Source organism: Cololabis saira, chromosome 19 (assembly GCF_033807715.1).
Source record: "Cololabis saira isolate AMF1-May2022 chromosome 19, fColSai1.1, whole genome shotgun sequence".
NCBI lineage: Eukaryota > Metazoa > Chordata > Actinopteri > Beloniformes > Belonidae > Cololabis > Cololabis saira.
The window spans coordinates 31,545,370-31,561,879 of NC_084605.1; the positions used below are offsets into that span (position 1 = coordinate 31,545,370).

General features: G+C 39.8%; 1 protein-coding gene across 1 annotated transcript; it reads right to left on the reverse strand.

Moving 5' to 3' along the window:
• Positions 1 to 1,407: 1,407 nt before the first annotated feature.
• On the reverse strand, positions 1,408 to 4,989 carry star2 (steroidogenic acute regulatory protein 2). Its single transcript, XM_061709361.1, has 7 exons — positions 4,926 to 4,989; positions 4,733 to 4,840; positions 4,515 to 4,624; positions 4,252 to 4,410; positions 3,771 to 3,955; positions 2,617 to 2,710; positions 1,408 to 1,500 (listed from the first exon to the last, which is right to left on the reverse strand). The coding sequence occupies exons 1-7, from the start codon at positions 4,987 to 4,989 to the stop codon at positions 1,408 to 1,410; spliced, it is 813 nt and encodes a 270-aa protein (XP_061565345.1).
• Between the last annotated feature and the right edge of the window lie 11,521 nt (positions 4,990 to 16,510).

The following is a 16,510-nucleotide window of genomic DNA, read 5'->3' on the forward strand; positions in this document are numbered from 1 at the left end:
CCGTGCCGGCTTCGCTGTTGGCTGCAGAGATACACTAGAGGGCTCATTCTTTTGGGTTTGGAACGCTTCATCTGACATTATTACTAGAAAACTTAAAATGTATACAGATTTTTTTCATAAATCCTGCCACAATCCGGCCTCAAGCTCCTTTAAGAGTTTTGTTTTTACTGGTTTTTCCTTTTTTTTCTCACATATTTTAAACCAACAGCTGGTACCTAGTAATTGGTAATCGATTCATTGTGGATCTGTAGTTTCGGGCTTCATGGCAGCCGTAAAAAGACAAACTGAATTTTAATGAATTCCTCTACTGTTAGTGAAAAAGTAAGTGAACATATTCAGCAAGATTTGAAACTATGCCTTTCATGCCAGCTGATGTTCATCTGATGTGTTATAACAACAATCGGCAGTTATTTTAGTCTTTGATTATGCTGGTGGCACACTCCAGACCCTATAGCCTTCACTCCTGGCAGGGAGCTTCATGGCTTCTTTGTCTCTGGTGCTTTTTATTTGTTGTCCAAATCTATCATACCGGTGATTATCCTCACAGATAATAGGAAAAAAAAGAAAATCACGACGGTTTGCAAACCAACCCCATTGTACTGTAGCATGCCTTCTGTCTGTCCTCATGGAAGTCTGTCACTCAATGCTTTAAGAACTAAAAGATTTCAAGAGAGAACAATTTATGGTATTTTTTTTTTGTACTGATGCAGTTTTCCGATAATAATGTATATAGTGTAAATTTCTCTCCCTGAAAGGTTGTGTGTTTTGCGACTGGAAGATACAAACAATGCTGCAAGTATACAGATTGTGGTTGGTCATACTGTTACATGGTTCTTGCTTCGCAGTTTATAATGTAACTATGTTTATTGTATAGTTCTTGTACATACGTACGTGAATGAAAGCTTTAAATGTTAATATTTATTGAATTTTTAAATACTAAGGTGAAAAAAGTAAAAACGTTTGAAAGAACAAAATCGTTTGTGATTGTACTTCGCTCCATTTACCCAATTTTCTTGCCCTTATATTTAACTGTGGCCTGTTCTGATAGAACATGGGTCTTAAAAGCACAACAGTCTGAACACTGAATAAAGATCCCTCAGCCAATGTCATTACATTCAAGCACTTTATTAATTCTGTCCAGTCATATGTAGAGCATCATGTATTGAGAGATAACTGAAAACTTTAAAATGGAAAGTTTTGATGAGGTTTGAGTGGCACAATGTGATATTATTTCCTATTGTAAGTCTGCTTCCTTCTGCCGAGCTGGTCCAGGTTTCTGCCAGCTCTCGTCTGAGATGGGTCTCCCCTTTGGGCAGCTTCTGCTGAGCAGCCAGTCCATCAGCCCTGTCTCCCGTCTGTGAGCGGTGATGAGGTCCTGCTGCAAGTGTGGGTGTCATGTAGACTCGGTCATCTCATGCTCAGATGTCTGCGGAGGTGTCTTGTGAAATCCAGCTGTGCCCGGGGCAAAGCCTGATTGACAATGGACTTAGGCAGCCAGCCCTGAGAACAAAGTTATCCAAGTTAGACTCTCAAACTAGATATATGTGCATATATATATATATATTTATACCGTATTTTCTGGACTATAAGCCGCTACTTTTTTAATAGGTTTTCAACCATGCGGCTTATACAAAGGTGCAGCTATTCTGTGGATTTTTCTTCCACCGCTCGGGGCGCTCTAACCGGAATTAGAATCAAAACTAAGACAAAATAAATGCAAAGAAGAATACACTACTTCTTCTTTAGCAGTTAGAAGTAGGTAGAAGCAGATTTCAAACAGATAAATGGATAAATAAATACCGGTTATTTTCTCTTGGTTCTGTCCATTTTTAATCAGCAAAGTTGCTGCCGTGTTAAAAGACACTGTTAGGAAAGGATCTATTTAGGTTCATACATGTACATCATTTACAGTTCAAAATCGTTCTGTACATGTAGTAAATATCTAATCTAACAACATAAATATCTGCGGCTTGCATATCTTTTTTTATCTTTTTTTTTCAAATAGAGCGGATGCGGCTTGTATGCAGGTGCGGCTTGTATATCTTTTTTTTATTTTATTTTTTTTTAAATAGAGCGGATGCGGCTTATATGCAGGTGCGGCTTATAGTCCAGAAAATATGGTATATATATATATATATATATATATATATATATATATATATATATTGTATACAACTTTAATGGTGTCATTTTGGTACAATGTGGCTTACGTATCCAAACAAAAACAGCCCTTTCCAGAGCCCGAGAAATAATCCTCATAGGGACTTTACAAATGTATATGAATATATCTGGCCTTTCTGAAACCAGGCTCTTTAACATCGAGATTTAACTTAAAAATCCATACTCTGTACGTTTGTTAAACCCCCTCAAAGCCTTTTCAGCAATTCATACAGACGCATATTTGCACCCAATCAGCAACCTTGGCTTTGTCACGTTTTGGTCCTTATCTCCGTCACCAGTACACTTGGCTGTGATAGAGGTCTTATCCTGCAGCTACCCCTTATCTCAAAAATGAGCATTCCACATCACAATGATTTGTGACATCTAGATTATGTTGTAGGAGAATATAGACGAGGAAATTCTCACTTTGATAGGTTGTGAGTGCATAAAACGTACCTTTATGTCCATATTAAGAAGCCACGTGAAACTGCTTTTGGAGGTGTCCTCATCCAAAGCTTGAATGACTATGCAGGTTGGTCCATCCTCAGCCCTGTGCACATGCAAGCAAATGTATTAATATTCCCTATTGCATTCAAAACATAGATGTGTTTGTACGTGTTATTGATTTCTTTACAACTTGCTATCTTCCTTTTTGTGTTGTAAGTATAAACACCCACATTTAGTGGGTTTGCATTGTCTTCTCGTCCACTAATCATTCCAAAAGTATCCAAATTCTGATGATTAGACTGTAATTATAGTCATATTAATCTAAATTCTAACAGGTCCTTTGAGTATCAACAAGTACAAGAAAAAGATTTGGCAACCCTTAACATAACAATGTTCTGTGTTTTGTTCTTAAGCCGGTGAATAATTAGATGCCAACGCAAAAAAAAAGAACCATGCATTACAGCAACTCACAACCTGTTTTATCCACGGTGCCAAATCAGCTGCAGCACTGACTCAGCTGAGTCTCACGTAGTTACAGCTACAAAATGTCCTATGGCCCACATTCTTCAAATTTCCTTACATTTTTATCTCACATGAGATAGATGTGACAACGGATGTTTAAGGCCACTGATATACAGGACTGTCTCAGAAAATTAGAATATTGTGATTTTCTGTAATGCAATTACAAAAACAAAAATGTCATACATTCTGGATTCATTACAAATCAACTGAAATATTGCAAGCCTTTTATTATTTTAATATTGCTGATCATGGCTTACAGTTTAAGAAAACTCAAATATCCTATCTCAAAAAATTAGAATATTCTGGGAATCTTAATCTTAAACTGTAAACCATAATCCACAATATTAAAATAATAAAAGGCTTGCAACATTTCAGTTGATTTGTAATGAATCCAGAATGTATGACATTTTTGTTTTTTTAATTGCATTACAGAAAATAAAGAACTTTATCACAATATTGTGATTTTCTGAGACAGTCCTGTAAGTGGGTTTTGCTCAATTTACTAAGTGTTGTCAAATGAAACTAAAATATCACAGCTAATTTTTCAGCTGAGATTAACTTTACTCTGACTCTGTTCAAAGATGGTGAAAGCAGTGGCCTTTGCCTGTTCAGAGGCGTGACGTGTACGGACGACCTTGTACCTCACAAAGCCTGGCTGAGGTGGAAACAACTCCAGCTGAATCGGTGCTCCCCCAAGACAAACACCGGACTTTTGTTTGCAGCTGTGTCTGACGCTCAGGAAATCCCTCTGGCCAATCAGATTCCCCGCTGTCTCAGCTGAAACCTCATGGGTCACAATCGTCTCCGGGCCAACATGTTTCAGAACCTACAACCCATAAAAAAAAACACAAGTTAAAGGCAACTTTAGTTTCCAAAATGAACTGCAGTACTGAATTGCACACAATTTAGTGTCTCTAATGAGATTTTTAGTAATCTGATAATAGATTAATGACATCACTGGGCTCGTTAAAAACAGAACTATGTGGACAGACTGTTAAGACAGAAGACAAAACAAAACATCTTGTCAAATAACATTTTTGAACTATAGTTCTCTCGGGGGTTGATAAGACATGAAATCATCATAATTAGGCCCTTATAAGTTGTGAAACGTCAGTAGCTCACTTTGATATGCTGTATGCTGGGGTTCCACCGGTGCATTTCCTCAACTCTGACAAACAAGATGTCATACAACTCATCCACACTTGCTTCCAAGACTGCTTCCAACCTGAAGATTTTTCCAGCCCCTGGTATCACTTTGCTGTGGATCACGTCCCCGTTGTTCTGAACAAGGGACAATCATACGCGTTATACGAGGACACAGTTAGTTTGCATCTTGTTTCCCTGCGATATTTTAACACACAAATGAGCTTTAATATAAATGTTACCTCTTTGATCTCAACCTTCCATCCGTCTCTGTCCTCCAACATATTGAGAGCCTTCTTCATTGCTTCTTGGCCTTGTTGAACATAGAACAGCTGATCTTCATATGCTGGTACTGGCTTTCTGTGATCTTGTTTGGGCTCTGTAAGAAAGTCTTATTAGAAAAAAATTCAACACGTACAACCTAAAACGTTTTTTTAACACTGACACGATTAGGTTATACCGTTATAACTGAAGTCAGCACGTGTTCTCAATTTATGTTGGATTTGTCCCCATTGGTGCAGGTGCGTGATCTCCTGGCCTATCACTGCCACAGCTGTGCGCTGAAGTCCTGCATGAAAAATCAAGTGTCACTCAGAGAACAGTATCTGCATCAGAAAAGAGAGAAAAGTCCCTTGTCAGACTAATGTATTTACCTGCCATACTCCTGACATGTGGGTAGGAGATTCCACAGCACAGCTTTACAACAGCAGGCAGCATGTTGTCTTGGGCAGTGACAGCAAAGCATCAGAGAATGGAATGGGTTTTTATAGAGCGTGTGAAGGACACCTCCAAGAGATAAGAGCATGTGAAGAAGATAGGCCTTTTCTGGCTTGTCTTCAAGGCCACACTTGGCGATTATTTCACTTACCAAAGAAATAATATATATTTGATGTAATGGCAGAAAGGAACATCTGTAGAAGAAAAAAAAACAATGTAAGAGAAGAATAGTTTATGCTTTTGTGCAAATTCTAATATGGTCTTTGAAAATATACAGCCACTGCCTCTCAGGTGATGAAAAAAGCACACCGCCTGTAAAGGCCGAGGCCTTGACGGAGCCATTTCCTGCACATCATCCCTTTCTCTTTTTTCACTACTCTGCCAAGTACAGACAAAAATGTGCCAACCCCCACTCCCAAGAATATGTCTACAAAAACTGATAAAGAGGCATGTACTGCTCTTTCATTTAAAATGTGGCTATAAAATATTTAATATCAGACAAAACTTTAAAAAAATATTGCTTCACCAAACATAACGTTAGCCATTGATGCTTAAACTAATATCAGCAGGTCTGATAATATTATTTGATCTAAGTGTGAATACAACTGAATTTATTGAAACTAAAATGTCAGATATGCAATGCCATTAGTGATGTGATGCGGTATACTGTTTTTTAACATTCTCTTCTTTGCATTCTTTTAAAATATGAACAGACACTAATTATTTGTCACATACTTTTAGGCCAATAAGTTTAAAGTAACAGCTTGTTTTATCACCCTAAAAATGTTGGCTGGGACCACGGACTGAAAACACTTATTTTCAGTCCATGGTATTTAAAAAAAAGAACATGAATAAGACTGATATTATATGATTTATAGTAATAAACTTTTTATTGGTAATTTAAGAAAAATCATTTTGTGCAAATTTTATTTCTTGGAGCAAACTTGCATAAAGCCAGAAAACGATTTGTCTGGAAGGTTGTAGTAGGACCCAGATGCAGGAGACCAGAAGGCAGCAGTTCCAAAAAATGTGATTTATTAACTAAAACAAAATCAAAAACGTTGCTGAGCAGGATTTCAAGAAAAACCAGAGCTTACAGTACACGTGATCAAAAGTACAAAAACGTGAGAAGGCACATGGAGGACAAAACAGTCCGGACCAGCAGGGAGCAGGGGAAAGACAGGACTAGATATACACAGGGGTTAACGAGACGCAGGGGCAGACCAGCCCCCGGGTCTCCCACTCAGAAGGCGCGCCGATTTTTTCCAGTGGCCAGCCGGGGTACTGCAACAAAAAATCCCATGGGACCCAGAAAGCTTTTTTCCCATAGACCGCAATAGTAAAAGAGAAGCCTCTAAAACTGTTCACAGGACACCTCCATCTGTAATCACCGGCAATTACTAATCTTTGTATTCTATATTTTTAAGTCATGGACTTTATATCCGTCAAAGATGTTTTATAACGGCCAGAAAAGTCAAAGAAAAGTCTCTTTCTGGGCGTGACGTCACGGCTGACGTCACAGCCGTGTCCGTGCATTCCACGGATGTTTATATTAATATATATTATGTAATTATATTATATTAATACATTAATAATATATGTAATACTATACATGTAATAATATACATTAATTAATATATTATATTAATACATATTATATTAATATTCGAGTCATTGCCCCGGGGCATGATGGGAGGCCCCAGAGCATCATGGGAGGTGACTCAACTGCGCATGCTCTTTGGGCCGCATAACGCGGAAGTAAACCCGGAAGTTAGAGATTTTTTCGGCGGATGCGCTGGCTGAGCAGAATGCATTGAAATGAATGGGCGGCCATTTTTGACGTCCGATCCAGTTTAATAATAGATCCATGGGGCAGACGATCAGGGCAGATGGGAAACAGGAACGTCAAACACGAAGACAAAATGGGCTTCAAAATTAAAACAGGAAGTGACAAAACCGTGACACGATTAAAATGAGGTCAACATATTTTCAGATAAATATTCAATGTTTTAGTGGCTAAGCACTAAAATACAATACAATGCATTTTTTTAAATTAAATTTATTTCTTTCACTCATCATCTCACTCACTCATCTTCTTCCGCTTGTCCGTTCCCGGGTCGCGGGGGCAGCAGCCTCAGCAGAGATGCCCAGACTTCCTTCACCCCAGACACTTCCTCCAGCTCTTCCGGGGGGAGTCCGAGGCGTTCCCAGGCCAGCCGAGAGACATAGTCTCTCCAGCGTGTCCTGGGTCTTCCCCGGGGTCTCATCCCGGTGGGACAAGCCTGGAACACCTCCCTAGGGAGGATCCAGGAGGCATCAGATACAGATGCCCAAGCCACCTCAGCTGACTCCTCTCAATGTGAAGGAGCAGCGGCTCGACTCCGAGCTCCTCCTGGGTGACCGAACTCCTCACCCTATCTCTAAGGGAGCGTCCACCCACCCTGCGGAGGAAACTCATCTCGGCCGCTTGTATCCGCGATCTTGTCCTTTCGGTCACTACCCAAAGTTCATGACCATAGGTGAGGGTAGGTGCGTAGATTGACCGGTAAATCGAGAGCTTCGCCTTTCGACTCAGCTCCTTCTTCACCACGACGGTCCGGTACATCGACCGCATAACTGCGGACGCTGCACCGATCCGTCTGTCAATCTCACGCTCCATCATTCCCTCACTCGTGAACAAGACCCCGAGATACTTGAACTCCTCCACCTGAGGCAGGACTTCTCCACCCACCCGGAGAAGGTACGCCACCCTTTCCCGATGGAGAACCACGGCATCGGTTTTGGAGGTGCTGATTCTCATCCCTGCCGCGTCGCACTCGGCCTCAAACCGCCCCAGCACATGCTGAAGGTCCCGGTCCGATGAAGCCAACAGGACAACATCATCTGCAAAAAGCAGAGATGAAATCCTGAGGTTCCCAAACCGGATCCCCTCCGGCCCCTGGCTGCGCCTAGAAATCCTGTCCATAAAAATTATGAACAGGACCGGTGACAGAGGGCAGCCCTGCCGGAGTCCAACATGCACCGGGAACAAGCCTGATCTACTGCCGGCAATGCGAACCAAACTCCTGCTCCGATCATACAGAGACCGGACAGCCCTTAATAGAGGGGCCCGGACTCCATACTCACTGAGCACCCCCCACAGAACGGCACGAGGGACACGTTCAAATGCCTTCTCCAGATCCACAAAGCACATGTAGACTGGTTGGGCAAATTCCCATGAACCCTCGAGCACCCTGCGGAGGGTATAGAGCTGGTCCAGTGTTCCACGACCGGGACGAAAACCGCATTGTTCCTCCTGAATCTGAGGTTCAACTATCGGCCGTAATCTCCTCTCCAGTACCCTGGCGTAGACTTTCCCGGGGAGGCTGAGAAGAGTGATCCCCCTATAGTTGGAACACACTCTCCGGTCCCCCTTTTTAAACAGAGGGACCACCACCCTGGTTTTCCACTCCAGCGGTACTGTCCCCTTCCACCATGCAATGTCGCAGAGGCGTGTCAGCCAAGACAGCCCTACGACATCCAGAGACTTGAGGTACTCAGGGCGAATCTCATCCACCCCCGGTGCCACTGAGGAGCTTATGAACCACCTCAGTGTCCTCGGCTTGGGTGATGGATGAGCACGTCCCAGAGTCCCCACTCTCTGCTTCCTCAGTGGAAGGCATGTCAGTCGGGTTGAGGAGATCCTCAAAGTATTCCTTCAACCGTCTGACGATGTCCCCAGTCGAGGTCAACAGCTCCCCACCCACACCGTATTTATTTCAATTAATTCTTATTAGTTATCATTAAAGAAGAGAACACTAGGATAAGAGTCCTAGCTCTGTTAAGCTGTGCATTCCTTTAACCCTCAGTAGTGATATACTGTACTTAATGAATTACAACAACAATAACATAATTCCAATCAGATTGAGAATTTGGGAAAGTTCAGCAGCCACAGCGCTGGAACCTGATTTGTCCTCAGACTGTTTCTGTCAGGTTGAGCTCTCTGAGCTAACAACCATAGCTTTATCTAAACCATTCACTTCTATTTTAGACCTTATTCTGAACAAGACTGTTCAAGGGGATTTTTCTTTCAATTAAGATATATATTATCTTAATTGGATTTGATGAATCAATCATTTTCTTCTGGCTACTGCACACAGAGTTTTAATGTTGTTGTAACCTACATTTTTAGTTAAGAAACCTACTTTTGATCCAGGACTGTTAACTAATTATAGACCTACAGGTATATCAACATCATTTCCCCCCAAGATTCCTTGAAAATTAGTTGCAGGTAAACTCTATACTAATAACTAATTATTTACACAGAAATTATCTGCTTGCATAGTTTCAGTCAGGATGTAGAGTGTGCATCACACCACAGAATCTGCTCTGGTGAACGTCACAAATTATCTCATCTTGGCTTCTGATAGTGAATTTTTATCAGTGCTTATCCTGTTGGATCTTAGTGCTGCAATTGAAACAGCTCTTATTACAGAGACTTGAATATATTTTTTGGATTAAAATTATTGCATTACACTCATCTAAATTATATTTATTTGAAATATTCCAATTTGCTTATTTAAGTGAAGAGGCTTTCTGATATACCAAACTTTGCTAGGGAGTTCTGCAGGGTTTAGTGCTTGGACCAATTCTTTTCACTTTATAAGTGCTTCCATTGGGTATTTTTATCAAAAGGCATGCCATAAATTTCCATTGCTATGCTGATGATACTCAGTTATACCTGTCCACAACAACAGGGGAAACTAACGAGTTAGTGAGCCTACAAGCATGGCTTAAAGACAAAAGGCTCTGGATGACTCAAAATCTTCTCCAGCTCAATTAAAATGAAATGTAGTAGCTGTTTTTGGACCTGAGCGCTTCAATGATATTTTTTAGCTTTAAACTTTAATACTACAGTTAGGAATCTGGGAGTTATTTTTGACCAGTATTTGTCCTTTTATTTGCATAACATGCATTTATTTGCGTAACCTGTCAGGGTTTGACACTTCCCCCCAGTTTGAGTTTCAGTTCTGTCCCTCCTGTTTCCCATTTGCCCTGATTGTGTCTGCACCTGTGTCTTGTCATGTCTCGTTATCCCCTGTGTATATCTGGTCTTGTCATGCCCTTGTTCCCTGTCGGTCCGTACTGTTTGTTCCCTCCATGTTTCCCCTGGTTTTTTGGATTCCTGTTTTTGTTGAGTTTAGATCCTGCCAAGCAGTGCTTTTGTTTTTACCAGTTGTGGAATAAATCCTTTTGTTTTTGAGAACTCCTGCCTCCGGCCTCCCTCTCTCTCCTGCGTTTGGGTCCACACCTTACCCCCCACACGTGACATAACCGGGGCTCATTAACTAGGACTCCTGTTTTTCACCTTTGTAATATTGCATAGAATTCTGTCTTAGAGTGATGAAAAAAAAGAAAAGAAACTAACCAATGCATTTGTTTCATCAAAATTAGACTATTATAAATCTTTATAATTAGGGTTGGTGCATACATATGCTAAAAAAAACCTCCAGCTTTCAAAAATACTACAGTTCAGACTCAAATTATTGGTCCAGAGGTTTCTTAAATAACTTGAGATGAAGTTTATCATAATTTGGCACTATATTAATAGAACTGAATTCAATTGAACTTTCCACCATATTTTTAAAAAAGGCAGCTACAAAAAACCCTCCCCCCTTCCAGTGGTACTAATGTCTAACAAAATCTTTGACCTCATGTTCATAAGGGAATCCGTATTGCACAGCTTCAGATGTCTTATTTGAGGAAAGTTCACAGTTAAACCAACAAATATCACATGAAAAAAATAAAAGAAAGTAATTCCAACTGTTGATATCTCTGATGTTCCCCCCCCCCAGCCTGTGGAGGCCTGAGAGAAATGCTAATTTTAGAGTTGATTTATTCATGTTGATTTTCATTCCCATGGCTTAGTAGTTTCTGTCATAAGGATCTGCAGTGGGGGTTTTTTCCCTTTAAGGTGTTTTTTTATTTACCGAGTATATGTGCAATATTCCATGCTGGCGATTCTAAAGCACACATGGATTAGAAAGGCTCAGGAGTATGTTGATGAATCCGTCTACATTTATCCGGCCATGACAGACTTCATTAAGTGTGCAGTCTTCACTACCTGACTCAAAATAAGGCCAACTCGAAAGCTAGTCAACCACAGAATCAAGATAAATGTTATTTTTAGCTAGGAATCTTGATGGCTCAGAAATAATGAGCAATCAATTTGAATTCTTAATTTAACAAGGGATTCTCTTGGCTGAATAAATCATCCATGCGATTTAGCAAGTAGTACTTCTGATCCTTAACACAGTCCTTAAGATATGAACAATATTTCAATACATAATAGATGTCTCATTAGTTATTGAGCAGGAACACAGCTAAACTGCGGAAGTAGTGTGTGAAACGCTAGGTAAATCATTACTGTTACTAATGCTGTTGATGAAATGCACTTGAGGGAAGGATCCTGCTCCTTCCTGTTTATTGACCATTAGTAGAGGAGCTGGACCAAGAAGGACAGTCCTCCTCATTTGCATAATGAGGCAGAAATGCATAAGGAGACAAGGGAATGTAAAAACAATGATTGCAAGAACAGGAAGAACAAAATATATATATTTCTGCTTTTATTTTTAATTATGTCAGTTTTGGTCCTCCATACCAGTTTAGGTTAAGCATACATGGTCTCTAAGTATCAACAAAAACAGGAACAGCACAGGAAACATGATGGAAACCCTAGAGACTTGTTTCTGATCAGACAAAAACTTCTCACAATGTATCAAACTGATTTGATTAATCCAATAGCATATTTTGAGAAGCGTAATCTGAACAGATTAAAACAGTGCACTAAAACCCCGTTTCCACTGAGCGATTCGGTACGGGCCGGTACTGTCTGGTAGTGTCAAGTAAGCTATTTTGTGTGTTTCCTTTATAAAAGGGTTCCATACAACTGAACCAAACCACACAATTTCTGGGCCCCCTTCAGTTGTAGGCTACCGGCATGCATTCACACCGAAAGCATCACGGGCGTCATAGGTGTCCGGCTGCCATTCATTTTCTATGAAAGCTCACTACAAGGGTCGGCAGGCGTCGGCAGGCGCCCTGAGCGACCACAGGCGATTTTTGATGCTTTCGGTGTGAATGCACAGTTAGGCCGGAGCTATCTCACAATACAATCCGATGACTGGTGGAGAGAAAAACATCACTGTCCACAACGAAAACAAATGCGAAACAAACACCAAGTTGCCGTTCAGAAGTTTTCTTCTCTTTTCGACTGTGTTTCTCTTTGCTGCCGACAACGTTCTCTCATACAATGAAGCATGAATTGTACGTACAAAGAACCAAAAACCAACAGGACAAAAATGACCTGCCGCATGACTTCCACTGTTTATTGTTGTCGCACTAGCATGGCGCTACGCTAGGCATTTGGTCTAGACCCTGCATGCCTAGTGGCGAGTCTGACTTGCAGTGGGAACGCTGACCTGAATTGGCTTGACCGTTCTAACAATACCAGCCCAGACCGATCTGTTCCGTTCAATGGCAATTAAGCTAAATCGCTTCAAATCTGTCAGCCCAGCATTGGCACCAAACAATATTAACTGAAAACAATCCAGGATGGGAGCTTGAAAATCCACATCTCTTGTGTTTATGTTATTTTAGTTAAACCTAAAGCACCAATTATTCACTGGTTATGCTAAACCAATGTCATATCTCATACCTGTTATACACACACGCACACGCACACGCACACACACACACACACACACACACACACACACACACACACACACACACACACACACACACACACACACACACACACACACTCTCTCTTCCTCTTTTATATAAAATACCCTTTAAGCATTTATGTCCAGTACAAACTGGGACCTGATTGACTTTAAACAATGCTTTTATCTTTTGAGATTAACAATAAATTGTCACACTGTAAATGTGTTTTTCTTTGCAATCTTTTTTTCTCAAATTACCAAACAAACTACATTTCATGTCAATTTGTGCAGCATGATTGAAATGGACATCATAATGCCATTTTCTAAGGTAGCCTACTTCTCCATCAACTTTGCTCTCTTCATGACATCATGACTTGTAATTATCTTGGAATAGTAAAGAAACATATTACAAGTACAGAACGTCCTTGAAAAACAAGATACTGTTGCCTTAAATGTTTTCTGATTGGTTCTATTTCAGTCAGACAACTCACACAGTGACAACTTTAAATACTAAATAGTAAAATAATAAAAGTTTTAGCCTTTAGGCACCATTTTAGCACCATTTTTCAGCCTCACATACAAATATAGGGGTGTATAACTTTACTCCTCCCCAAAGAAACTGAGCTTAAAGGTGGAAGGAGGTGAGATTTTTAATTATCTTTATTAGTATTCACCGAGGTTGGTTGGTGAGGCATCTGCAGATGTCTGAGTAAAAAGAACTTTTCAAACCTTATAATGTAGTTAAAAGAAAGAAATGAAGTAATCGGAATAAACCATGCAGAAATGTGAATGTAGGCACACACACACATTGTGGAGACTGCCTTCCTGAATAAACGCCACTTATTTTTTTTGTAATGATGCCTCATGAACATGCACAACTCCTGTCAGTCAGGAATGGAACACAAAGCAATCAAGCTTACAAAGGAAAAAGATTTTCACACATGTTGGAGTTGGAATCGGATCCAGAGTATGAAAATCATTAATTAGAAGAAACTGCAACAACAAATTAAGAAACTGCAACAAAGATGTACAGCTTTGGACGGATGTAAAACATCAAGATCAAGACATTAAGTAAATATTAAGTAAACAAGCTGATCGATTCTTCCTTTGTACAATGCTGGAAAAGGTTGCTTTTAAAATAAATGCGGTGTTCATATACTGTATATCCTAACACTAAACAGACTTTGTACTGTTAGTCTTACACTGTAATTTACCTTCAATTATATTTTCTTGCCTGAGCTGTGGAACTTTGCTTCTGTTTGGAGCCTTCTTCGCCAGCTGCTGCTGTTTATGTCTATTTTATTTTCTTTTGATTTGTAGTTTTGAAGCAGGTGAATAAAAATGTATAATTTAATGACAAGAACTACGTACACACAAAGAAGCAACATTTGCATACACATGAAAATTCATAAGGCCATACACACACATATAAAAGTTTTCTAATCACATGTTAAATCATACCTAGATGTTTATTTCTTTGAAAAGTTTGTACAACATGGGGGTGAAAGCAAAAGCAAAGGAGAAATCTTTTTTTCCCCCAAAAATGTAAAGCTGAAAAACTATAAATAAAGAGACCTGTTACAGTATATCTATTGTTTAATTTAGGGAATCATTAATTGTACCAGCACAGAGTCCAGCAAACTGTTATAGGGAGACAACTCAAGCAACATATTGCACTCACTCCTGATTAAATTACACCAATTAGATTAAAAGGTCTATTTAAATGAGCAAAACAGTGCCCATGTCTGCACAACTGCCAATTTTACAGATGTTTACAGATTTTACTGTAGAAGCATTGTTTGGAAAGGAGAGTGAGTTTATTCGGGAAACAACCTGTTTAGTCAGTTCATGTCTGTCAGCTCTATGGCGGATATACAAAGTATATGGTGGATGTTTCTTTGATACTTTCACCAGATGGCCGTGCATTTCACTGTGAACAAGTTCTGCCCCCATCTGTCTGAACTGTGAAGAGCTTTTCAGTCACCTCTCAATCCAGTCAATGTCCAAGGTTCAAACAAAGCTCTCTCCAGAGGAAAGTGTTTCAATGGGCAGTGTCCATCCTTGCAGAGGTCAATATAGGTACTGGTGATGTCACACACCCCTTTGGACTCCACACTGATGCAGCCACTGCGACAAGATTCTTAATCTTTAAAACTAGGCACAGTCAGTCTTTCTCTAATGGGACATGCATTCAGGACAAGGATTATTTAGTGTCATACCAGCAAACATTTACATATGAAATGGCACAAAATGTAGTACTCAAGCTCCTTAGTTTCATCCCAATATAAGAGAAAAATTATGTCTAAGACAAAAAAATAACCAAATCTAAAAATATAGGCTATAAAGACAACAACAAAGCAAAGAGCCTGGTTTAGTACACTGAAAAAACACTTGCAAAAATGCAATTAAAGCGATTTAATTTGCCACTGGCCTATATTGCACAATCTTGATATTGCACCTGAGGAGGGGTGGGGTGAGGGGCTTGGCCCTGTGCATTCTTCTCTGAACTTACTCCCACTTAGTAAAATGATTATCGTACACACAGGTACATCATATTACCACTATACAGATGGTCTGCAGTCATTTCTACCTTTGTACCTTGGAATCCAGTGATCTATTAAAAAAAGAGTTTAATGATTGCATAAAAGATATCAAAAACTGAATGGCTCACAGTTTTCCATAATTTAATGATAACAAAACAGAGGTCATCCTCTTTGGTTCCCCTAATAAAACTGACAACTTAAAGGAATACAAAAGGAACACAAAAGGAAACAAAAGCAACACTGAATTCAATTCAGTTTCTTCCAGAATGAAGCAATTTTAAAACAGAAATACCTTTGACAATGTTAGATTTTAAGAAGGCCACATTTGCTTTTGTTATGTCCAGATTTGACTGTTGCAATGCCCTTCACACTGAAGTCAAAGAATCTTCTCTTGCTCATCTCTGATTGGTCTAAAATGTTCTCTATTCTTCCTGTGAAGTTCTGCATCCAGTACAAAGTGACCCTGACTGTTTTCAAGGAACAAAACAATTGTGCACCACAATCATGGATATGCTGTGCTGTTATACTGGTGAAGTTTCGTGTATGTATTTGTATGTGCTTGTCATATCTGTAAAATATTTGGCAAAGGGCCCAGTGTCTCAATGCTGCCTTGCAGAAACATTCCTGATAGTGCACCAGGAAGCCAGGGCCTCTTATCGTCCAGAGCTAACAGGTGTCCTTGTGAGAAGGACTCGTGACGTAAATGATGAACTTCACCTGCTGACATGTCCATCTAACTCAAACTGTGGTCACACTTTCAGAAAAGAGCATTTGGGATATTTTTTGCAAATAGCAAGACCTCCGACACCTTTGGGACACCTTTAATTGCAGCTTTGTGTGGATATTTAGTTTTCAAACAATCATTGAAACGCATTTTGTCTGTTAAATACTGCTCAGTGATCACAAAAACCTTTTTTGGAGCAATTTTATCATACTATGTTGTATCTATTGTTTAACACAAAGTGCTTTTCAATTCTAAAGTGCATAAATACATGTTACCATTTATTTACATATAAATAGAGTACTCTTGTGAAAAGAGACCCTCTTGAAATTTTAGTAAAATAATGATTTTGAATCAACAGGAAATTAAAAAATTGCAGAAAAGTAACAAACCAAAAACAGACAAGGCTCAGACTTTCTTGGTATATGTTGCAGTATATTGCCTCAGCTGTTAAGTGCACAAGAATCATTGATTCATTAATGTCTGATGAATCCTCGTCTGCAGTCTGCGATGCATACCAATGATGGGACACCAGCTTCTGTGGTCTTGTG